Consider the following 25413-nt stretch of genomic DNA (forward strand, 5'->3'; position numbering starts at 1 on the left):
CTCCAAATGCCTTCTTTGTATTGCTTACACTTCCTTTCTTACGATTTTGTCCTAAACTCTTCAATCTGGCTTCCAACGCAGCATCCCACTAAACTTCTCCTCCTTCATTTCCTCAATTCCTGCAATGATGTCTCTCTGATTTCTCTTCCTCCACTTCCTGAACCAAAACTTTCCCATTCTTCAAGGTCCAACTGAATTCCACCTCTTTCCAAAAGCCTTCCATGATTCCAATTTACATGGAACTATGGCATCTCTGTGATGCTGAGTGCCCAAACTAACTGGAGACTAGGGGATTCTCTTTCTCTGATACTCAACAGGTAAGTAGGTAGGTAAGTAGCTAGCTGTCTAGTTAGATAGACAGACAGAGATAGGCAGATCTCCAAAAGATCTTGGAAGGTGGACTTTGTAGTCCAGTGTCTACACAGCTCTTATGAGATTTCTTTGACTCCTAAAATGGATTTCTGAAGGCTGAGGATCCCCACAGAAGGTTAAATGAGGCTGCTAAACAAAAGTCAGGTAGAATGCCCTAAGGCAAAGATTAAATCTTTCATTTCTACCTCAATTTTTCATTTCTACCTCCGGTCTGAGTCCATTGTCCCAAACAACTATCTGATTTAGGATTAGGAATTACTAAAATTTTCCCTTAGGCTTGGCATGTAAATTAATTTGAATAAAACCTAGATCTAAATAAAGGAAACAAGAGGTCATTGTCCTCCATCCTCCAGGCTTGAATTTCCGTCTCAAGGTGGGCAGCAAAAACAAGTCTTGGCTCAGGTGCTATATTTGGCCAGTGAAAAGCCTCATGGTTCCCCTAAATATCATATCTATGTGTACGTGTGTATATGCATATGTGCATGAATATACATATACAGAGTGTCCCAAAAGTCTTAGTAGCATTTTGAGCTACTTAAGTTATTAAAACTTAAAACTACATTAAGACTTTGGGGGCAACCTGTATTATATATGGTGCAGACTACAATTTTATATTGTATTTTTTCTAGAGGTTTCTCATGTGCTTGCTTTCCCTTCCCAGATAAATTACCAACTCCTCAAGGGCAGACAACATTCCTCATGTTTATCCCCTAACTTCCAAGGTACCCAGCACAGTGATGGCCAGAAAGTTTTGGTCCAGAAACTCCTCGTATTGGACCCTGATGGAGGAAAGAGTCATGTCAAGGTCGCCATCTCTTACCTCATTACCACACTGCACCATTACTTGTGACATAAAGATGACATTGCCCAAGGTTTTTATATCATCTCCTTCCCAGCCCTGAATGACTTCAGAAAGAATTTGCAACTCCAGCTGCTTCTTCTTTCTCAGGTCCTGACACTGGGCCTGTAGAACCAAAGAACAAGCTCTTTTGTTACTTTTCTCATTCAAAGTGGGACTCACCTTCTGGGGAAACAAGTCAGAGGGGATTTTAGGTGATAAGACTGGCAAGAGGTTGGACCACTCCAATGCAAGCCCTGGTAGGGAGCTGATCATAGAATCTCAGAGTCCAAAGGCAAATATATCAGAGGTTGATAGTCCAATCTGTATACAAACAAGCATCTTCTCTATTTTCTTGACAAGTAGCCATCCAGACTTTGCTTGATCCCATCTAATGAAGGTGAGGCGACCACTTCCTGAGGCACATAATTCAACTTTAGGCCAGTCCACAAGGTTGCAAAGATTTTCTACACTTTAAATAGAAGTCTATTTCTTTGCAACTTCTACACAATGGCCCTCTCTAGGGCCAAGCAGCATATTGCTAATTAATCCCTCTTCCAAGTGCCAGCCACCCTGCAAATACTTGATGGCTATCAGCTTCCCCCTAAGACCCAAACATTCCTAGTTCCTTTGCTCAGTCCCCATGTACCTGGTGACTCTCCTGTGGATACTCTCTGTATCATCAGTGCCCTTCTTAAAACAGAATGTCCAAAACGGAATGTAACACTCCAGATGTGGTACAACCATGGTTGAGCCCAATGGTGTTACCACCATCATAGTCCTGGACATCAGTTCTCTCTTAACACAGCCAAAGATTACATTTGCTTTCTTGGCCAGGGTATCATGCTATTGACCCACATTGGGCTCACTTATAGGCTCCTGACATCTCTAGGTCTTTTTCAAATGAACCACCATCTAGTCATTCCTTTCCCATCATATGCTTACCAAGTTGATTTTTTAGAACAAGTCTAGGATTTTACATAGTTTACATCCATATTAAATTTCCTCTCTGTGATCCAATACATTGCCAGCCCTCTCAGCTTTGTGTTACCTGCACATTTGATAATGCCTTTATCCAGGTCATTGATTAAGAAATTAAGTGGCAAAGGGATAAGCAGAGATCCATGGGTCACTCCACTGGAGATTTCCTTCCACTTTGCCTTGGAACCATTCATGAGTTTTCTTTTAGTCCAGTTATTCGACTATTTCCAGATCCATCTAACTGTACTTCTCTAGCCCACATCTCTCCAGATTTTCCACAAGACTATCATGAACGACTTTACCAACTGCTTGGCTAAAATCTCAATTTTGCTCAGTCCTCAAGTAGCTTCTTGAAAATGAGAGAAAACAGACAATAAGATGAAAATAACCCAAAGATTGAAAAGAAAATCCTAGTCTTTATGTCATCACCATTCAAATCAATCTTGTAATGAAAACATATGTTTTGTGGCTTACACTTTAATTAGGCCAGCAGTAGGTCTCTCTAAATAATGCAATAAATTGTCTTAGGAGAAGATGAAGAAAATTACTTGTAATTCAGAATGAGCTGGGGCTGGCAGAGAATGCTAAGGACAACAAAAAGGACTTTTTTTAGATTATGAGCCAGAGTTAAAGGACGATGGAGAGGAGTATGAAGTCGTCTACATAAAGAGAAATGGATTTAGACTTAATACAAGGGAAAAACTTCCTAATGATTTCAGTTGTCCTGAAATGGAGCAGGCTGCCTGTGAGCTAGTGGGCTCCCCCTTCATTGGTGGTTTGGAAGCGAAGGCTGGGGAATCATGAAGAATGATGGGAAAGGGACTCTTGTTCAGATACTCGCTGACTTCTGAGATCTCTTCCAACTCTGAGGGTCTGGGATAACCCCAGTTCCATGATGACAAAACAAAAAGGCTCCAACTCCCAGTTTGCCAATTGTGTTTTATAAAGTGTCAAAATTCTATTAAATTTTAACACTGGAGAACAATTTAACGGCATCCCTCCGATAGTAAGTGCATGTATGAGCACATGCAATCGTTCTAAAGGAAGTAAATTGTTTTCGTTTCATGCTTTCCCTCAAAGCTTTGCTGTCTTCCTCAATGGAACCATCACATCTTTTCTCAAATGGTATGAGGCAAAGAATGTACTCAGAAGTTCCTTAGCCTTAGAGTCTGGTAAATCAGTTCTGAATGCTGTCTATATCACTTCCTAACCACGTGGCTAAAATGGAACAGAGCAGAGAAAAGGAAGATGCAGGACCACTAAATGCTTGGAGTAAGTAACAGAAGGGAGGTTCTTTCTGTAGAGGAAGGAGCTGGAACGTCTAAGGAGGAAGGGCTTGCTCACCTCCTGAGGAATGAGGATGTGGTGGGATCTCATCAGGTGAGAATTCATCTACTATGGCTCAGAGAAAAAAAAAGATGAGTTGTGGTGACTGGTAATTCCCAAGTGAGGGGAGAAGGAGGTGGTTATTTGTCAAAGTGACAATAGCAGAGAGCTCTACTATCCTCTGGGACATGACAGAAAACCTTCCAAGATCTATCAAAATGGATGACAAATCCCCAGATTCAGGGATTAAGGTAGGTACAAAGGATATGGCCAAATGAAGCCTAGACATTATTGTCAAAGATTATGAAGTCATGAGCAAGAAATTGAAGACCTCAGAGACACAAACAGTGCTGTCATCAGTGCTGCCCATCAAGGGCAAAGGTTTCAGAAGAGAAAGGAAGGTTTGGTAAGTGAACATCTACTTAAGAAGATGGCAAGTGGCAGCAATCATCAAAACTACTTGGTACTGGCTAAGAAATAGAGGGGTAGACCAGCAGTCAATGAATATAGCAATCTACTGTTGGATAAACCCAAGGACCCCAGCTTCTGGGATAAGAACTCACTGTTTGACAAAAACTGCTAGGAAAACTGGGTAACAGTGTGGCAGAAGCTGGGCACAGACCAATGCCTGACACTGTACACAAGAATAAAGTCCAAGGACATATGCTGTAGTTATAAAGACTGATACTATAAACAAATTAGGAGAGCAAGGAATAGTATATTTGTCAGATTTACAGAGAATGGAGAAGTTTTTGACCAAACAAGAGATAGAGAACATTATGAAGTACAAAATGAATAATTTTGCTTACAGTAAATTGAAAAGTTTTTGCATAAACAAACCCAATGCAACCAAGATTCAAAGGGAAGCAGAAAACTGGGAAAGAATTTTTGCAACTAGTATCTGTGATAAAGGCCTCATGTATATTATATTTACATATTACATTATAGATATATGATATATATGATATATGATGTGATATGACATGATATGATATGATATAGAACTGAGTCAAACATACAAGAATACAAGTCATTCCCCAATTGATAAATGGTCAAAGAATATGAACAGGCAGTTTTCAGAGGAAGAAATTAAAAGAATCTATAGTCAGATGAAAAAATGCTCTAAATCACTATTGATTAGAGAGATGCCAATCAACACAACTCTGAGGTACCACATTACACCTATCAGATTGGCTAACATGACAAAACAGGAAGATGACAAATGTTGGAGAAGATGTGGGAGAGTTGGAACACTAATTCATTGTTGGTGGAGCTGTGAGCTGATCCAATCATTCTGGAGAGCATTTTGGAACTATGCCCAAAGGGCTACAAAAATGTGCATACCCTTTGACCCAGCAATATTGCTTAGGACTGTATCCCAAAGAGATCATGAAAATGGGAAAGGGTCCCAACATGTACAAAAATATTTATAGCAGCTCTCTTTGTGGTGGCCAAGAACTGGAAATCAAGGGGCTGGCCATCCACTGGGGAATGGTTGAACAAGTTGTAGTATATGAATGTAATGGAATACTATTGTGCTATAAGAAATGATGAACAGGAAGACTTCAGAGAGGCCTGGAAAGACTTATATGAACTGATGCTGAGTGAAAGGAGCAGAACCAGGAGAACTTTGTACATAGTAACAACCATAGTATGTGATGAACAGGAAGACTTCAGAGAGGCCTGGAAAGACTTATATGAACTGATGCTGAGTGAAAGGAGCAGAACCAGGAGAACTTTGTACATAGTAACAACCATAGTATGTGAGGAATTTTTCCGGTAGACTTAGTACTTCACAGAAATGCAAGGACCTAAAACATTCCCACAGGACTCTTGAGGCAAAATACCACCTATATCCAGAGAAAGAACTATGGAATCAGAACAAAGAATGAAGCAGACTATTTTTTCTTGTGTGATGTTTGGTTTTGGTTTGGTTTTTCTCATGGTTTCTCCCATTTGTTTTAATTCTTCTATGCAACATGACTAAGGTGAAAATGTATTTAATAAGAATGTATGTGTAGAACCCATATAAGATTGCACTCTGTCTCAGGGAGGGAGGGGGAGAAAATCCAAGACTTAACGAAGTGATTGTAGAAAACTGAAAACAAATAAATTAATTTTAAAAAAAGATGGTAAACATGTATTTAATAGGAATGTACATGTAGAACCTATATAAGATTGCATGCTGTCTCCAGGAGGGAGCGAGGAGGGAGAGGGGATGAGGGGGAGGGAGGGGAAAAAAATCTAAGATATATGGAAGTGATTGTCAAACACTGAAAACAAATAAAATAATTTAGTTTTTAAAAATATGTCAAGTGAGAGTAAACTTTGGATCTCTAGACCAAGGCTCAAAATATAGAAATGTGAGGCTTGCATCCAGGAATAGGATACATCTGACAAGAAGAGATGAGAAAGTATTTGCATACAGTCTTCCAAATCTAATCAAAAGAACTTTACACTAAAAAGGAAGAGGGCAGGAGAAAACTATTTCCATCAATTTCAATTTCACTGGTTTTCAAACTTTTACAGTGGCAGAACCCTTTGATTTCAACAAAACTTTGGCAGAACTCTTGCAGTAAAACTCTCTAAAATGATTCTTGTTAATGACTATTAACAGATGATTTAGGGCTCATTTTAAAAAACAAACTTGGGGTATTTCAGGGTCACCTGCAGCATGATTTGAGAAACACCACTCTATGCCATCAGAAGAAGCCACAATGTGGGAAAAATAGGATTAGAGACAGTCAAAAATTCAAAGGAGACAGATCCAAAGGAGATAGGAACAGCAAGAACCATTGCTTCAGACAGCGAGACACAAAAGTCCAAGGAATGAGGAACAAGCACAGTAGTCTAGAAAAGTGACCTCAACAAATTCACCAGAACTTTCTGGGGGAGGCTTTGACAAGTGGAATATGGAACCAAAAGGATAGAACCTATTCAAAAGGATAAAGAGACACAAAGGCACGGGGAGGACAATTTTATATGAAGAAGATGCAGTAGTGTCAAAGAAAAATGTGGGAACTAGACTTAAAAGGCATGGTAAAAAGCATATGGGTAATGATGAACAGAGACATAAAGCAAAGCACCATTGTCATTTGAAGTATACTACAGACACCTGGGCAGCAAGAAGAAATGAATAAGGCATCAAGGAAACACATTCTTAGCCTGCCACAAAGCCAGGATTGTAGGACTTCAATCGTATAGACACCCACTGGAGCTCTCTCTACTGAAAGTGGAACAACTAATAACTTCTTCACTTGCCTTAATGACAAGTTCATTATTTTAGAAGGCAGAGGAAGCAAAAAGGGGGAACGTCTATTCTGGATCTGACTCTCACCAACAAGGAGGAACTGTACTGAGAAACTTTTAGAGAGAAGTGATCATTTCATCACAGAACTTATAACAGAAAAGGAGAGGAAGGTTGACCAGAGACTGATGTGTACCCTAGTTTTGGAGAGAGCAGGTTTCAAAGTAGGATCCCACAGATTAAAGTTCTACAGGGGAAGTCAGCCCGAGGGTGATGAGAATTTCTCAAGAATGAAGTTCTAAAGACACAAAAAGAAACAATTTTGATGAGGAAGAAAAAGACTCAAAGGACCAACAGGGATAAACAGGGAACTCATCATCCAATTTAGATGAGAAGAAGACATGAAGAAAAGCTGAAAGCCAGGACAGGTAGAAGAAGATCAACGAACAATACAGCACAGCAGAGTGCCAGGATCGATAAGGCTCCAACAAGCTGAGAGAGCAGAGGATGGATGCTAAAGGGGAACAAATAAGGATTAGATTGGTTTTAGAGCTGTACTGGGTGAAAGAGGAAGATCAAGGAAGGAACTGGACCTCTATTCAAAGTGTTTGGGAGGATGGTAATGACAGATGACTGGGAAGGTAAAGCAGCCCAATTGTGACTTTGTTTCTGTTTTTTTCGCCACAGAGAATGATTTTTGGGCTGAAAGGAGCAAAGAGGGGAGGGAGGAGGATAAGAGGAGCTGATACCTGGGATAGGGAATAAGATAGTAAGGGAGTACTTAGCTAAGGCCCAGGTGGACAACAATGCCAGTCTGGAAAGAAATGGTGGCTGTGCCCCCATCAGTGATCACTGAAAGATGGTAGCAGAGATGCTACAGGACTGGCAAAGGGCTAATATCTGCTTCCCTTTTTTCTTTTTTTATTTTGTTTTAAATTATTTTATTTGTTTTCAGTTTTCTGCAATCACTTCCATATAGCTTAGATTTTTTTCCCCTCCTTCCCCCTTCTTCCCCCCTCCCTCCTCACTCCCTCCCCGAGATGGCATGCAATCTTATATAGGTTCTACACATACATCCCTATTAAATACATTTTCACCTTAGTGATGTTGCATAGAAGATTTAAAATGAATGGGAAAAATCATAAAACAAAACAAAACATAACAAAAAAGAAAATGATCTGTTTCATTCTGTGATCCAATTCCATAATTCTTTCTCGGGATATAGAAGGCATTTTGCCTCAAGAGTCGATTGGGAATTTTTTAGGTTCTTGCATTGCTGTGAAGGACTAAGTCTACCAGAAAAATTCCTCACACACTGTGGTTGTTCTGTGTATCACTTCCCTCTTTTCAAAAAGGATGGAGGACAATCTAGAAACCATAGGTCAGTGCATCTCACTGTGACACCTGGCAAAGACCTAGAATGTGTTATTAAAGGGTCACAGACAACCAGCTGGGCTTCATCAGTAAGAGGCCACAGCACATGGATCTCCCTCCTTTTTGTTTTTTTTTGGTTTTTTTGGACAGAACCACTAGTCTGATAGATCAGAGAGATGTTAGAGACAGAATGTGCCTGGATTTTTAGCAAAGCAACTGATAAAGTCTCTCAAGCTACTCTTCTGGAAAAGACAGGGAGATGTGTGCTACACAATTGTATAATTTGCCAGAATCAGAACTGGTCAAATGGCAAGGGCCAAAGAATAGTCTTGAATGGTTCAATGTCAGCTTAGAATAAGGTCTCCAGTGGAGTGCCCCAGGGATCCAGGTGTGGTTCTGGTCTGTTGAACATTTTAATCAATGCCTTGGATAAAGGAACAGATAGTATTCTCAGAATTAAAACAACACAGACATAGGCATGATAGATGGGGGAGGGGGGAGAAAGGAAGGGAGAAACAAAGAAAGGAAAGAAGCAAGGGAGGAAGAGAGGGAGGGGGAAGTAAAGGAAGGAAGGAAGGAACAAAGAAACAAAGAAATGAAGAAAGGAAGAAAGGCAAGAAAGAAGGAGGGAAGAAGGAAGGAAGGAAGAAGGAAGGAAAGAAAGAAAAGAAGGAAAGAGGGATAAAAGAGAGAGAAAGAAAGGTCAGCAGGTAGGTAGAGAGGGAGATAGGCCAGCAGGTAGAAAAATATAGATAGAGAGAGAGAAGGACAGATAATACATTGGGTGCAAAGGTTCTCATAGGCTTGAAAAATGGGTTGAAGTCTAATAAGATGAAATTTAATAGGAATAAGTAATTAATGTCTTATGTTTAAATAAAAAAATGAAAACAACTTCACGGGATTTGGGAAGCATGGCTAGCAGGCAGTCTAACTGAAAAAGATCTGGTGGTTTCAGTGGACTATAAGATCAATATGGATCAATAATAATATATTAGCCAAGAAAGCAAATGCAACCTTAGTGTGCATTAAGAGAGGCATGGCACCCCAAACTGAGGACCTGGACCTGACAGTAGGTGCTGTACCTTGCCCTGGTCAGATCACATCTGGAAAGAACACCATGCTTAATTCTAGGTACCATACTTTAGAAAGAATACAAAGATGTCCAATGGACAGAGGCTGGGATGGGTAACAGTAAAAAATGCCTTGACATCAAATCATATGATTATCAGGCAAAGGAGCTGGAGTAGAGATGACTTAAGAGGACCATGAGAGTTGTAGTCAAGTGCCAGAAGGGCTCACATGTGGTAAAAGGAGAGACTTATTCGGCCTGGCCCTGAAGGGTAGAACTAGAAAAAAATCTGTGTGTGTTTGTCCTTTGTTGCCAAAGAAGAACATGCCATCAGAGAAATGATGACATGACTTGCACTTGACTTTGTTTTGAGTGAGGGAGGTGCAGGTCACCAGCCTCACTTCTCCTCCAGAGCCATCTGAATCCAGTGACCACATTTCATCAGGATGACTAGAGATGACCCAAGATGCAGCAACTGGGGTTAAGTGACTTGCCCAAAGTCACACAGCTAGTGAGTGTCAAGTGTCTGAGGTGATATTTGAACTCAGTTCCTCCTGACTCCTGCACTGGTGCTCTATCCACTGCACCACCTAGCTGCCCCACTAGAAAAAATATGTGAGAATTGAAGAAAGGAAAATTTCATTTGATTGCAGAAAAAATACTTCCCAACAGTGGACTGGGCCACCTTGGGAGATACTGAGCTCCCTGTGCCCGGAGGTCTTCTGGTATATTGTTGGGAGATTCTTGTTCACCTATAGGTTGGACGAGATGGTCTCTTTCAATTTGAAGTTTGTGTCTCTGTGTCCCTGCATAAAGGACCACCTCCCCTCTCTGGGTTTCGGTCTGCATCTCCATGAAATGAGGAATATCAAACCTACCTCATATGACTCACAGATTTAGAGTTAAAAGGACTATAAGGATAATCTAACCACCTCCTTCATTTAACAGAAGAGGAAACTAAGGCCAAGAAAGGGAAGTCACCCTGTGCTAAGTGCAGGAAATATCAAGAAAGGCAAAAACAAAACCAAAAACCCTAACTTAGCCAAAGTCACAGGAGGATTTGCACCCAGGCCCTCTAACTGTAGCTCCAGTACTCTTTCCACTTCTATAAATGACATGTGCAAAATGTTCTGGATCAAACAGCTACAAGATGGTGCCATAGATGGGAAGAGAGCCTTGGCGCCAGCAAGTTCTCTGAACCCTACAAGCTGGGGACCCCTGGGTAAGTCACCCAATGTCTCAGTGATCTGGGCAACTCTCAAAGACCCTCTTTCAGAGAGAAGGCTCCAGTCTCCACTGGTAGAGGGAGCTCCCTCATCAGACCAATGAAATCACAAGGCCAGTCCCTAGCCTCCTATAATTATGACCAAAACCCTGTGCGTAAGGATTAGAAGTCAACATAGCCTGCCAATAAAGGACTATAATCCAAACCGTAGGGAACATGGTAAGGGCGCAAAATAAAATGAGAGCCGCAACAAGGCTAAGTAGGCCAAGCTAGGTACTGTAGACACTAAGCAATGGAGACCTCTGGTCTTGAAGTTGATGGTGATGAGTAAGTCATTTGCCCATATTCCCCCGCCAGGAAAAAGAAAGGGAAACAAACAGAGCTGTCGCTACATCCCAAAGCACCCAGAGGACGAAAGAAAGAAAGGTTCTTTAAAGTGGAGAGAGAGATCTCCAGAGTTCGGCTACCTAACCTCCCTGTGACCATTCCCCAGAATCTTCTTTTGTCTTTTCCTTGTCGATTTCAGGGAAATGGTGACTTGACTACAAAGCTGAAAAAAATGATTACCATCCTCAAAGACCTGAGACCGCAGGTGCCCTTGGAAGGGTGGGTCCAAAGCTTCATAAAGCACTTTTTTCCTTTGTGGTATGAGGAGGGATTTTTACTTCCTTTGCTATGAATGAACTTCCACTTTGTTGCCTGTTGGTAGTTGACTCCAACAATCATGTCGGGCTCATTTTGGTGACTCATGAGTTGCACAAAATACAAGGTGGTCCATAATGGGGTAGAGATAGAGACAAAAGGAAATCCCCCACCTACACACTGGTGCTTTATGTGGCAGATATTGAAAATGCGTTGACTTCATACACTAAGGTTTGCAAGCTTTGATAGGTAAGCATAATTTTTTGGAATATGGAGAAGACAAAAGTTAAATGAAACTTGAACCCAGTGGTACTGTCCCTGAGCCCACTGTTTCCACTCTTGAGACCTTTGTATTTGGAAAAAAGTGTCAGCTTTGAGTCACTGGTTTTAGGGACGTAGCACAGAAATGGGGACCATCACCTACCGCCAGTGCCTTGAATGATCCAATAGCTTTCAGAACATCCTGGTGGTCCAAATGAGACTCCTAGGAAAAGAGAGATACTCCTTAATTTTTTAACCACTGTACTGGGAAACCCAGTATCCCATTCTCTTCTGTTACAAGGAGGATGCAGACACATCAAGCATCTGGTTTCACACCACAGATTCTGTCACCGAGAAGTCCCCATTTCCCCTTTTGTCATTTTTGTTTAGATACCTATAAGAATTCTGTGTGACAACTTGCTTCGCTTCTCAGGGTCCCCAGGCAACTCTCTGGAAGTACTGCAACACAAACACTGCATCTCTAATCACTGAAGGTAGTCTTCACACCAACATTTGATGGCAATGATATCACGGGTCCAGAAAGAAGAATAGGAATAAAGAGAACAGGAAGAAGGAGAAGAGGAAGAAGGAGAAGAAGATAAGAAGGAGGAAGAGGAAGAAGAAGGAGAAGAAGAAAAGGAAGAAGAGAAAGAAGAGGAGGAAGAAGGAGAAGAAGAAGAGGAGGAGGAAGAGGAAGAAGAAGAAGGAGAAGGAGAGAAAGAAGAAGAGGAAAAAGAAGAGGAGGAAGAAGAAGAGGAGGAAGAAGAAGAAGAGGAAGAAGAGGAGGAAGAAGAAGAAGAGGAAGAAGAGGAGGAAGAAGAAGAAGAAGAGGAGGAAGAGGAAGAGAAAGAAGAAGAAGAGGAGGGAGAAGAGGACGAAAAAGAAGAAGTAGGAGAAGAGGAGGAAGAAGAGGAAGAGGAAAAAGAAGAATTCTTCCAAAGGGAGCTATCACTAGGGCAGAATGCCAGGAGTGAGGGAATTTGGGGTGCAGTGTGAGGAATAAAGCAATTAACCAAATCTGCTTTTCAAAAATGTTTATTTACTGATGCTGTAGGACCCAACTTAAACCCAACTTGGGAAATGTCAAAGTTTCCTCCCAAAGATTACTTCTGAAACAAGGCCTTAGAATCTCATGGAACTTATAACCCCAAGTAAATCATCAAAGTGGAAAATATGAATAGATTCCAGACAGGTTTAGATCAAGTCCCAGATGATGGATCTAAAGCTAGTTACAAAAGGAAGACAGAGATATTTGAGTGACCTCTCTTAACTTCTGGAAGTCAATGTCACCAAAGGGCAACTTTAAACATTCTGCTTTGGGCCATCTTTTGGTGATAGAATACAAAGGTGGATGGACTATGGTTATGATCCAGGACAGATACATAAGGAAGCTCAAAGTCTAAAAAAGCTTTACTGGGTCACATAAACCTAATAAATACAGTAATTTGCTTTAGAAATGGAAAGATAGAGGTATTCCCTCTGGGCTTAAGTTTTGTGCTATTTTTAAAAAAAAAAATATTCTTTTTCATTAAATGCTTTTGTTTTGAACTAATTTTTTGCCCTGGTTGATCAGTAAAAGTAAACAAATTGATGGGGGCTCCTGAGCTATGATTCTGAGTGGCTACAAATCCATAGTAGACTCTGAACCTGAAGTAGCCTTATCTGAGGGTAGACCTACTCTGCTAGTTTGAGGGTTCTCTCAGGTGTTACTGCTAGGGTTTTTTTTTTATATTCTCACAATGAAGGACCAGGGAGAAAGAGGCCAAACTCCTTTTAGATTTAAGTTGTTACTTTTCAATTTTAGTAGGGTGGATAAGACAGCAGAAGTTGGCATTCGATGCTGTCACTTTCATGTTGGGATCCACCATTTAGCTTTGCTGCCCTGTTAAGAAAATCAGAAAGCCAGAGAAAGGTTCTGACCCAGCTAAAGACGAGATATTTGGTGGTTGGAGGAGGCAGGCACCAAATGGAGACTCTAGTGAAGGGGAATGTCAAGGAGGGGGTTCAAGCAGGGAAAGGGCTGGTCTTTTTTTTGGCTTTCTTTTGTTTCTTTAGGCTGGGTTGTTTGTTCCTGAGCATGCACAGTATTGATCGACAGCAGATATGGATTTTTCATGATAGCTACCGATGGGCAAGCCTCAGATAGTTCAGTTGTTGGAAAGGTAGCCAGAGGTCAGCTCCTTGCTGAGCCATAACGGAAACCCCACTCTGGCAGCCTTTGCTCAGCAGCTCCCCTACTGCCTCCTGGCTTCGGGCAGGTCCTGTACCCTGAGAATGTGGTTTTGCACACGGTGGGGCTAGCACAGAAGTACAGAGCCTCTTTCTTTAAAGTTAACCGAGCCTTTTTAAAACCTCAAACCCTTTCCCCAGACAACAGGAAGAGCAACCAGGGTAAATGCAAGCTCCCCAAATGGGCCCTCTTCCCCCATCTACAGCCACAGAATATATAGACATGATAGCACAGGACTAGGCACACAGTGGGTGCTCATGAAATTCTTACTGGCTGAAATATTTCCAAGAAGCATCAAGGGTCTAGGATGTTATTCCATTTAAGGCCTCACCCAAGTCTCAATTATTTAAATGAAGTTACTGTAACTATAGTACAATTATCCTGGGTAAAACAGAGACTCCACATGTAAAGGTTTGCCTTCCTTCTTTTCAGAGGTGAGGGACTATGGGTATGGAGCACTGTATATACCATCAGACTTGGTTGATGTGTTGGCTAGTTTTGCTGAACCATTTTGTTTTGATTTCTTTTTTTATCCTTTAGGAAGAGGGCTGGAAAGTAGAGGAGGGAAAGGGATCTATTTGGAAATAAAGGAGACAAGAACGAAAGAGATCGAGAAAAATTGTTAAAGTGGTGGGGGGGAGGTGAATGTGTGACAATGGTCACATATTTGTGCATCAACAGATGAAGAAATCAACCCTGAACCCATTTCTGAGTTTAGATTTCCCTGGGAAGCACCTGAAATTTTTACTGCGACCTTGAACGCTAAGAGACTGTTACACTCAGAGCTTGAATTAAGTTGTCAAAATAATAAAAAAGGGTAAGAACAGTAAAGCTCCTCTGTGAGCCCCCAAGCTACCTGGCTGAAGGGCCCCAGAGGTAGCAGCAGAGCAGTTAGCTCCAAGCCTGGTCTTATCAAGCTGCCTTTGGAGATCACGGATGGGGCAGGACAAGTGGAGAGAAAGGCCTTACAGAGAGCCCCAGTCTGGGGCTACTACACCACAACTCGGGGTTCAGTTTCCCCATGCAGAGGATAAACTGTTTAACCTGGGGACAATGCCAGCAGGAGATCCAAGGCGAGCACCTTCCACACTGCCCACATGGGCTGCGGCCTGCCTCTTACCTCCATGTGGCGCTCCAGCTCTTGGAGGAGAGACACGTATTTTTCCAGTCGCATGAAGGGCTTGCTGAGGTTTGTTGTCAATAGGAGAATTCCCGGATTGGCTGCTCCCTGACTCTCCATAAACTTTTCCAGACTGTCACTAAGGAGAAACAAAAGCACTCTTCACTTCATGGGTCGTGGAGAACGTTACCATGGGGAACAGGGGCGTGCCACTGTTTGCCCCTAGAAGGAGACAGACCACAAGCGCTCCACAATGCTAGTCTGGCAGGTGGGAAAGGGTTAAAGAAGCATTTCTATAGTACCTACTATGCACCGGGTACTGTGCCAAGAACTTTACATTTACTCACTTGATCCTCACAACAACTCTGGGAAGTGGGTGCTATTATTATCCCCATTTTACAGACAAGAAAAACTGAGGCAAACAGAGGACAAGTAACTTGCCCAGGGTCACACTGCTGCCCTTCACCTCTATCCTTCCTGTCACCCAGGTTCCCAACAGCAGTCTACTCCATTCCTCACATTCCACATTCAATCAGTTGCCAAGTCTTGGCAATTCAGCCTCCACATCTCGCTCGTCCATCTCTTTCTCTCCACTGGAGAGCCACCTCCCTAGTTTGGGGCCCTCATGGCCACTCCCCTGGACTACTGCAATAGCCTCCTAATTGGCCTCCTTCCATCCATCCTCTCCCTCTCCAATTCATCCATCCTTCAAATTTGCAAAGCACAGCTAGGTCCACAGTATTCCCAAGTATGTCTATGAAACAATACCAACTCTGCTTGGCATTGAAAATCCATCACAATCTACTTTCAATTGACCTTTCCTGATTGGTTTCCTATCAGCTAGGTGGACAGAGTGCTGGATTTGGGGTCAGGAAAACCTAAGATCAAATCCTGCCTTGGAGCCTTAGCTCTATGACCCTGGGCAAGTCACTTTGTCTCTGTCTGCCTCAGTTTCCTCATCTGTAAAATGGGGATAATAAGCGCAGTCAGCTCCCAGGGATGCTGTGAGAATCAATGAAATAACATATGTAAAATGCTTCACAAACCTTCAAGTTTTATGTAAATGCTAGCTAGCCTCATGATGACGACATTTCTACCCCTCACAAACTACTTTCCAACCAAACTGGCCACATCTCCTGCCCCCTTTTCTTTCACCTTTGCCTTGGAGGAGACTCACTTCCATTCAGGGCTCACCTTAAGTGCCAAGTACTCCTACAAGGCCTTTCCTGACACCACTCTCCTGCACCGTCAAAGGAGAGCACAATGAGGGAGCAGAGGGAAAGTGCCATGTTTGCAGAAGCAGCACCAAATGGGAAGGTGAAACGAATTCCAGCAAGGGTAGCCAGGAGGGCTGGCAGAGGCTGGGCCACAGTGGGCCAGAGCACCTGAAGCAGAGAACCATCTCCACCTATAGCCCCGTGCAGCTGACTACCACTTAATGGACACCTGTTCTGCCAACCACATTCTCTCATTTGACCCTTACCTCAACCTTACAATGAGTTTGGAGCTGAAAGGGGCCTTGGACCCATTTTCTGTATGAGGAAACTGAGGCACAGAAAAGATTAAATGATTTGCCCAGTGTCACATGTGCACTGGACTATTTGAGCCAAGTTCCATCTCATCTGCCCACATCATTCCCCAACTTCATAAACTCTGCGGTCTCCCTAGTACCTCCTGGAACAAACACAAAATCCTGTTGACTTTTGAAGGCCCTTCATGACAAGGCCTCTTCCTACTCCCATGGTCTTCCATGTCTTACTCCCTTCCGTGTATTCTGTGACCCAGGGACGAGGCCTCCATGCTGTTCCTTACCCAAATCACTCCCATCTCCCCCCATACCCCCCGCCTGATCCATTCTCCCTCCTCAGCTGCCTCCAGGCTTCCTCAGCTCCCTTCAAGTCCTTGCCAAAATCCCACCTTCACTAGGCAGCCTTTCCTGAGCCTTCTCCCTGTCAGGGCCTTCCCTCTGTGACTGGCTCCCATTTGTTTGCACACAGTCATTGGTGTATCATCTCCCCCATTAGCCTGGGAGCACCTCAAGAACAGGGAGTGTTTTGCCTTTCTTTGCATCCCCAGCACCTGGCACTTAGTAGGTACTTCATGAATACTTGCTTTAGCCTCTGAAGCAGTGCTTAGTACAGTGCTGGGCTTGACTTGACTTCATCAGGGTTAGAAAAACCAAAGGCTCCTCTAAATGGCAGGGTTCAGAGGCTTCTCGAGGCAGAGGGAGGGCCCAGCTAGTAAGGTTTCCACACCCATTTTTGGTATTCTCATTCCACCTAGAGGCCTACACAAAGAAATTCACCTAATGCATGAATGGCGGCCAGGGCTGAGAAGTACAGCTTCTCCCTCTCCTTCCTGTTCATTGCCCTCCTATCATCTCCTGCTTCTGAGTCCCCAAACCCAAAGAGGGCGAGAAACCCCAACATGTGCATTTTCTCCCTTGACAGTCAAGGTCTAGAGAAAGTCCTGGAAATCCTCCTGCTAACTAGGTTTCAGGACTGGTGGTGGTGGCAGCGGTCTCATTCTCCTGTGTCCTACCTGGATCCCATCATAGCCTAAATAACCATGATATGGTTGCAAACAGCATTCCTACCCATAGTCCTCGGGGAGATGAACTCATCTGACAGTCACACCAATTCTACAGATGAGGACTGATGAATCCCACTGTGTTTACAGAAGAGAAAACTAAGGCCCTGAGAAGGGACATAACTAACCCATGATCACCTATTAAATGGAAAAGTGCCATGCTATATAATGGAGAAAGTGCTGGACTAGGAGGCAGGAAGCCTAGTTCAAATCCAGCTTCAGTCACTTGCTAGCTGTGTGACTCTGGACAAGTCTCTTCCCTCTGCTGGCCTCAGTTTTCTCCTTGATAAGATAGGGATAATAGTGGTCCCCTCCTCAAAGGTAGATTGTTGAGGCCTGCAAATGAGCTACATTTTCAATCCCATATATATGTGTGTGTATGCATATATGTATATATGTACATATATGCATATATATACATATATATTATTATTGTTCTTATGACCCGTCAAACCTGTGCCTAGGGTTTGTGCTATCATGATGTGCTCCCTTTTGAAATGGACAGTGCATTAGAGTCACAACTGGGGAGTGAACTCAGGTTTCCTGATTTAACACTCAAACAATGAAGTGGTCATTTTTGTAAACAAACCAGTTGCTCTGGCCTTGGGTTTTATGAAACTTTACATAACTTGCCATGGTTTTGGGATGGTGTGAATTTCTCCAAACACAATTCTCTTTCAGTGATTAATAAAGACACAGAAAATGACCTTTTTGGAAGGATGGGGCAGCGGGGAGGGGGGGGCAGAGAGAGGAAGAGGCTTGGAAAACCAGCAAGGAGAGAATAAAAAGGTCAAGGGGGTTAAGAATGTACAGTCAGAGGATATGGGTTTGACCTCCAACTTGGACACCTATCTGACCGTAGGCAATTCACTTCATTGACTAAGACCTCAGTTTCCTTCTCAGTAAAATGAGAAGGTTGACCTTCAAGGGCCCTTCCGTCTAAAAATTTATGATCCTGAGATCACTGAATGAAACTTTTCAACAAACTATGCCTTTAGGGCCACTCTAACAGGTTCGAAGGAACTTCCACCCCATCAGGGAACTTCAAGTCCTGACCCAGGGAAATGAGTCAACCAATAATAAAACTGGAGCATGCATCATTGATTACAGGTGAAACTTTCAAGGGACCAAAAACTTGCTTTAGCACAATGCACCCTTTGTCGTTTTGACTATGTCATCTCTTCTGGCTTTTTTCCCTCAAACTCTCTCTACTGGGCTCATAGTTTTTCCTCTTAGATCAAAAGGAAGAGAAGCTTCCCTAGGGAGAACAAGTAATACAAAAACCTTAATTTCCATCTTTATTGTGTTATGAGATTCTCTCCCTTGGTATATGTGAAAAACATCCTAAATTGTCAAAGAGGAATCATGTGCAATGGAAACTCCAAAATTAGACACACTGGAGGTTGGCATTGGAAGGCAGTTTCTGTACCCCACTTCTCTCATTTTGTAGGTAAGAAAACTGAGTCCAGGAGACCAAGAGGAACTTGACATGGTCCAACAAGATGATGCTTCTGGAAGTCCTAGTCCTGGCTCTGACCCCTGAGTGACTTTAGACTAACCACTTCACTTCCTGGAGCCTTAGTTTCTTCATTTGAAATATGGCAGGGGATCAGTGGTGTGTGTGTTGGCGGGGAGAGGGGATGGGTGTTAGACTAAATAATCTCTAAGGTTGTGGAATTGTTTGTTACTAGTAGGAGAGGTTATGCTCTCTTTTGTGTGCCAAGGAATGACACCGGAATAGGATGTGATGAATAGGTCTTTCTCTAGACAAAGGCCTTCTTGCTATAGGTTAGAGATCTCTTGTGTGTGCTAAACGATAACATAGATACTTTATACAGGAGGGTTGGAGGTATGTGAGAAACTGCTGAGGAAACAACAGAGGCTGACATGATACCCTGGATCTCTGCAAGGAGAAGGAAAACAAAGGTAAATGACCCCAAAAAGCTGAAAATGATTTCCAGAGCATGGGGAGAATAGAGCAAGTTAAGGGCGAGGCAAGAAAAGAACATTTGGACAAGCTCACCCAGGCTGGACCTAACTGGCCTTGTGGGTATAGGGACAAGAGAGAAATCAACAACTATCTCGGGCTTCAGCGGACCTTCTTGGAGCCCAGTTTTAGCCTTTTAAGTATCAGGGTTTTAGGAGAAGGAGGCTAAGAGAGGAACACAAGGCAGGGCTATATTCCCAAGACTGGCCCCAGAACAGGAGCCTTTAACCCCTTAGGTGGTAGCAGGGAACAAGGGAGAAAGCCCCTGGAATTTCCTCACAGGAAGTAAGCACAGCCACTGATGGGGCTAAAAATAGCTTTGTGTCCACAGCAAAGGGGAAAGCATGCTGGACTTAGATGCGGAAAGATCTGGAGTTAAATCCTGCCTTTAACACTTAGTAGCTACATGAGCAAGACAGCTAGGTGGCGCTACAGTGGATAGAGTACAGGCCTGGAGTCAGGAAGACTCATCTTCCTAAGTTCAAATCTAGCCTCAGACACTTACTAGCTGTGACCTAGAGCAAGTCACTTCACCCTGTTTGCCTCAGTTTCCCTCAGTTTCTTCATGTGTAAAATGGGCTGGAGAAGGAAATGGCAAACCACTTCAGAATCTCTGCTAAGAAAACTCTAAATGGGATCATGAAGAATCTGACATGACTGAAACAAACGAACGACAGTTTCCTCATTTGAAAAACTGGGATCATGGCACCTGCAATACCTACTTCTCAGGATCCTTGCGAGGTGCCAGAGAGGTAATGCTCTAAAGTACTTTCCCAGACTTGAAAGCACAGTCACGATTATTATCAATCTTTCCAACATCACCAGCGACCTCATAAATGCCATTGTCTGCCTCTGGGGCCGCACTTGTTTATAAGTGTGTTGTCTCTGCTGATTATGTGGCAGAGCTATAAATGGGTCAGAACTTCCTACATTATTCATTTGGGAGAAGAGTCTGCCTTAAGCAGCCGGAATTAGGCAACTGACCAAACAGCTGAGCTGCCTGCCTCGATCACCAGAGGCATTCAACATTTCCCCTTCACCACAGCTGCCACATGGCCATCCCAGGAGCCCATTTGTTCTGTAGGCACACATCTTCCTGAAAACAGCAGGAGTTCCTAGTGTTGATCAAGGGAGCCCACCTGCTCTTCCCATGGTACCTGTAGAATAATTCTGCCTCAGTGCTGCTCTGTATACAACCTGTAAGCCAAGCCTGCTTACAATGGACTGGGATGAACACAGAAAGGTAGCCTGCTGTCCTAACAGTCTTCCATCTCCACCCCTTAAGATGACAGCAGAGGTCCAGGAGGGCTGTCTTGGACTTGAGTAGCCTAGCAAAACTGTGGCTGTTTAGGACTTGAAGCTGAGGTCAAAGTATGTCCAAGGGTACACTCAAAGGAAGGCAAATCTGCTACAAATGGGAAACATGGTGTCCTTGCTGGTGTCCCACATGGAAATATGATGGCCTTACTAGTATCCCACATGGAAACATGATGTCCTTACTAGTATCCCACATGGAAGTATGGAGGCTTAACTGGCATCCCATGTGGAAATATGAAGGCTTAACTGGTATCCCACATGGAAATATGATGGCCTTACTAGTATCCCGCATGGAAATATGGAGGCTTTACCGGTATCCACATGAAAATATGGGGTTTTATTGGTATCCTACATGGAAATACGGAAGTCTTGTTGGTATCTCACATAGAAATATGGTGGCATTACTGGTATCACACATGGATACATACAGGCCTTATTAGTGTCCCATGTGGAAATATTGAGGCATTACTGGTATCCCACATGGAAATATAGCTGTCTAACTGGCATCCCACATGGAAGTATGGCAGTCTTACTGGGATCCCACATGGGAGCAGAAAGGCTTTCAATGACATGGTCACTTTCAAGTCCAAAGCTCTACCCTGCAACTCTATAAGGCTTCTTAGAAGGGCATTTGGCCTGCTGGGACCCACTTTGTTTTCCTTTGGGTCAGTCAGGCAGATAATCTCACAATGAAAATTTGTCGTTTTAACCTATACTCAACTTTTAATTATCCAGAAACTAACAAGTCAGGCAGATTGATGATTAGGATCCTCTATTTCTCTCACTTCTTCCCTCTTTGGACATTTCATTGGAGAAAGGGCACTGACCTCCAAATCTAAAGCAGAGTGCTGCTGAAGCAGATCAAAATGTCATTGGGAAACATTTTAAAAAATAAATTAAAATATGATAAAACATAGATAATGCTAATTTGTGATTTTCTAAGTCAACATGTGGCCTGGAGGAATCAGTTTCTGTTTGAATTTAACAACACTCGTTTAAAGGACAAGCTCTAATACTAATTTGCTATGTGACCTTGGACAAGTTCTTTCTGCTTCTCTAGGCCTCAATCTTCCTGATGTCAGAGAAGGGAATTGTACTAAGTCATTTTTAAGTCCTTTCCAGTTCCTACTCCTCTCTTATAACTGTGACCTCTTAAAGGTCACCATTATCAGAGGAATGGGCGAGTAAAAAGAAATGAAATTAACTATTGTTGCTGGCTTGTCAGCAGCTTGAATTCATCACTTAGTGGGGGAGGAGATATATTCCTTTTTGCCTAAAATGACATTGTTGTATGATATGTTTATTTTTTGTACCCCAGCTCTCTCCCTGGAGTCACAAAAATCCAGTGGTACCAATACCTGTCATTCCATAAAGCAGACACCTTGGTTTCCTGATGCATCTGGAAAAGAGATTTGGAGCTGGAATGGGATGTTATAGGTCATCAAGTCCAACCCACTCATTTTACAAAAGAGCAAACTGAGGCCCATGGAGGGGAAGTTACTTGCCCATGGTCACACAAAGGCAGGACTTAAACTCAGGGCCTCTGAGGCTAAATAAAGCATTTTTGCCACTGTCCTACAAGGTCTGACTTTAAAAAGTCAAAAGAGGAAGAAATGATATTTGTGAGGAATTCAGAGAAACATAGGAAGATTTCTATTCAGAATGAAATAAGCAGACCTAGAAGAATGATATACACAGTGACTCCAACAATGTAAATGAGAAGATCACTAAAAGGAAACTGAAGTCCACAAAACGAAAAACCAATGAGTCTTAAAGAACATAATAAAACACGCCTCCCTCCTCTCCGCAGACAAACAGGTAACTAGAAGGGCAAAACACTGAATACAGGATATGTGTTTGGATACTATCACTGAACTCAACAGTTTTTGCTTACTTGTTTTCCTTTGCCACAAGGGAAGGTTCAGTTAAAAATTTATGTTTAAGTGTAATTAAGAAAAATAAAATTAAAATTAAATGGTTAAAAAAAACAAGGAAAGGTTCAGTTCTGGCATGGGGAGGGCAAGCAAATGGGTGTTTATCAGAAATGATTAGGAAGTAAAAAATGAAAGGCATCTAAAAAGCTTACTTTAAAAAACCATTTAGGAGGGCAATCTGGTAAGGATGTCAACAGGATCATGCATTCATTACCTGTGCTGAGTTATAACATTCACAGCTGAGGGATGATTGGCGCAATAAGTGAGATATAGATTTTTAAACTGAGGCATTAGGGACATCAGGCAGCCTCCGACTTTCTGCTGATTCTCTGGAAGTCTGTTCCAAAAAGAGAAAGAGGGGAAAAAAGATATCTCATAAGTAATAAATACTTGAGGATACTTTCCATTAAAATAATAATAACTAACTTTTTATAATACTTATTATATGCCAGGCACTGTGCTATACACTCTACAAATATTATCCAACATTATCATACCAAACCTGTGAACTAGACACCACCCTTATCTCCATTTTGCAGATGAGGAAACTGAGGCAGACAGAAGTTAAATGACTTGCCCAAGGTCATACTGCTAGTGTCTGAGGCTGGATTTGAACTCAAGTCTTCCTGACTCCGGGCCCAGTACTCTATCCACTGTACCACCTAGCTGTCTATTAAAAATGGGTAGTGTCTAAAAGTTCTGAAAATTTTGCTAAACAAAGTTAAAAAAAATAGAAACTCTGTTGACTTTACTTCAACAAAGGGTCAGACACATACCTGGCATTGGTAGATAGATTGCAGTTTTTAAAGAAAGACTCAAAGTAAAATATGAGAATGTTTCCGGCTAAATAAAAACCTCTAAGACCAAAACACTAGAAACAGAGGGAGTTCACTGGTTGGGGAACGGATGAGTATAACACGGCATGTGAACACAATGGAATGCAATGTGTGGTAAGAAACTCCAAATGTATGGGATACAGAGAAACATGGGAAGGAACTGATACAGAGAAAAGTCAACAGAACCAAGAAAACAATGTACACAGTGCCTACAAAAAGGAAAGGAGAACAGCAAGCGCTAAAAGTTAGTCAAACTCAGATTATCTGTGGTGACCAATCTTAGTCCCCAAAAACAGATGATGAGCTAACACTTCTCTCCTCCACAGACAGCAGGGGACTACAGGTGTGGAATGGTGTAAACACCATCTCATATATGGTCAGTCAGTTCTGCATAACTATTTTTCTTTGATTCAAGGGAAGGATCAATAGTGTGGAGAGGGCTAGAAGGAATATAGGATAATGAATGCGGAACAAGATAAGGAAAAGACATGGATACATCTAAATATTTGTGTGCCTAGAAATGAAGTGAGATCCTTGTAGCCTGTCCCACCATCTCCCATCTACATGAGGGATGGGAGGTGGGGAGTGAGGGGAGGGGAAGGAAGGAGGGAAGGAAAATCACTATGTGGGCCTCCCATAGGCAAACACTTTGAAATGGGAGAAATTAGGTTCTGAGTAGAGAAGTGGGGGACTCTGAGGGCAGAATATTATAAATACTGTCAGGTATGGGCACTGTTACAATTTCTTTCAATTAACCATCTTCCTTTGTTATAGGAGAGGATTGAGCTGTGGTATGGCAGTGGTATATAACTGCAAATTAAAGTGATAGAAGAACAAAAGGCACCAATAAAACTTATTTTAAAGAACAAAATAAAATGAATATTGTGGAAAACCTTAAGGGGAAAAGTAAGAGAAAGAACAAAAAGTGACATGTGACCTAAGCTGGGTGATGAGAATGCAGAAGGGCAAGGAGGAGAGCAGAAAGGATGGCTGGTTCAGCCTTTGACTGTCCATCATTTGGAACCCTGGCTGCCTGCCCACCTGCTGCTTTCTACAGACCTCCAGTGGCCTCGTCCGGCCCATCTCAAAGGACAGAGCCCATGCTCCCTAAGGACAGTCAGGAGCTACAGTTCCCATAACCAGCCTTTGCCACACTAGAGCCCTTGGAGTTAAAAGTCCCACTACAAAAGTCACACTCTTGATGTCACTTCAGCAACATATACTACATAATCAAACAGGAATAAATCCCACAATCCCATGTTGCATTACCAAAAGGATATACTTTTTCTGCTCCAAGCTTCCTTGGAATTCAATGAAAATGCCAGAGACTGATCACAGAAACCTAGCTCTAGAGCTGAAAGGGACCCCAAAAGCCAGTTAGTCCAGCCCCTTCATTTTACAAAAGAGGAAACTGAGGCCCAGGGCAGTGAAAGAACTTGCCCAAGGTCATACATAGGATCCTAGTTCTAGAGATAAAAGGTACCCCAGAGGCTACTGAGTCTATCCCCCCCATTTTACAGAGGAGAAAACTGATGCCCAGGGAGGGAAAGGGACTTGCCTAAGGTTAGACAAGGTAAACTGAACTCAAACTCACGTCCTCTGCTCCCAAACCAATGCTTTTTCCATACCACTAAATGATGCTGCGCGATCAGTGAAAAAAGTCCAAAGTTCCCAATATGATAATAATAGCTAACAATGGTATATAGCTCTTACTACGTGCTAGGCACCATACTAAGCGCTTATAATTATCATGTCATTTGATCCTCATAGCATCCAAGGGAAGGTTAGCGCTCTGATTGTCCCCATTTTACAGACAAAGAAACTGAAGCAGACAGATGTGAAATAACTTGCCAAAGGTCATACAGCTAGTAAGTGTCTGAGGCTGGATTTGAACTCAGATCTTTCTTACTCTAGGCCCAATGCTCTAGCCATAGCAGCACCACTTAGTTGCCCAATCTACCCTCTATTGTCCAAGGTACAAAAGTCTGTCATTAGGTCTCTGGCAGGAGGATGCTGAGGCAGTCTCCAGCAACCTGGTATCTTTCTCAGATGGACCAGATTCAGT

The 25413-nt window shown here is 42.6% G+C and overlaps 1 protein-coding gene across 5 annotated transcripts in view; it reads right to left on the bottom strand.

Annotated features, from left to right (window-relative positions):
- The window catches only part of ARHGEF6 (Rac/Cdc42 guanine nucleotide exchange factor 6), a 117675-nt gene that overhangs the window by 22441 nt on the left and 69821 nt on the right, over window positions 1-25413 (bottom strand). For all 5 annotated transcript variants that reach the window (XM_072626562.1, XM_072626563.1, XM_072626561.1 and 2 more), the window contains 4 exons: window positions 22727-22849; window positions 14686-14824; window positions 11499-11558; window positions 1193-1336 (listed from right to left, as the gene is read on the bottom strand). In XM_072626562.1, the coding sequence (XP_072482663.1) occupies window positions 1193-1336; window positions 11499-11558; window positions 14686-14824; window positions 22727-22849 (466 nt within the window). The remainder of the gene's footprint in view (window positions 1-1192; window positions 1337-11498; window positions 11559-14685; window positions 14825-22726; window positions 22850-25413) is intronic.

Source organism: Notamacropus eugenii, chromosome X, assembly GCF_028372415.1.
Source record: "Notamacropus eugenii isolate mMacEug1 chromosome X, mMacEug1.pri_v2, whole genome shotgun sequence".
Lineage (NCBI taxonomy): Eukaryota > Metazoa > Chordata > Mammalia > Diprotodontia > Macropodidae > Notamacropus > Notamacropus eugenii.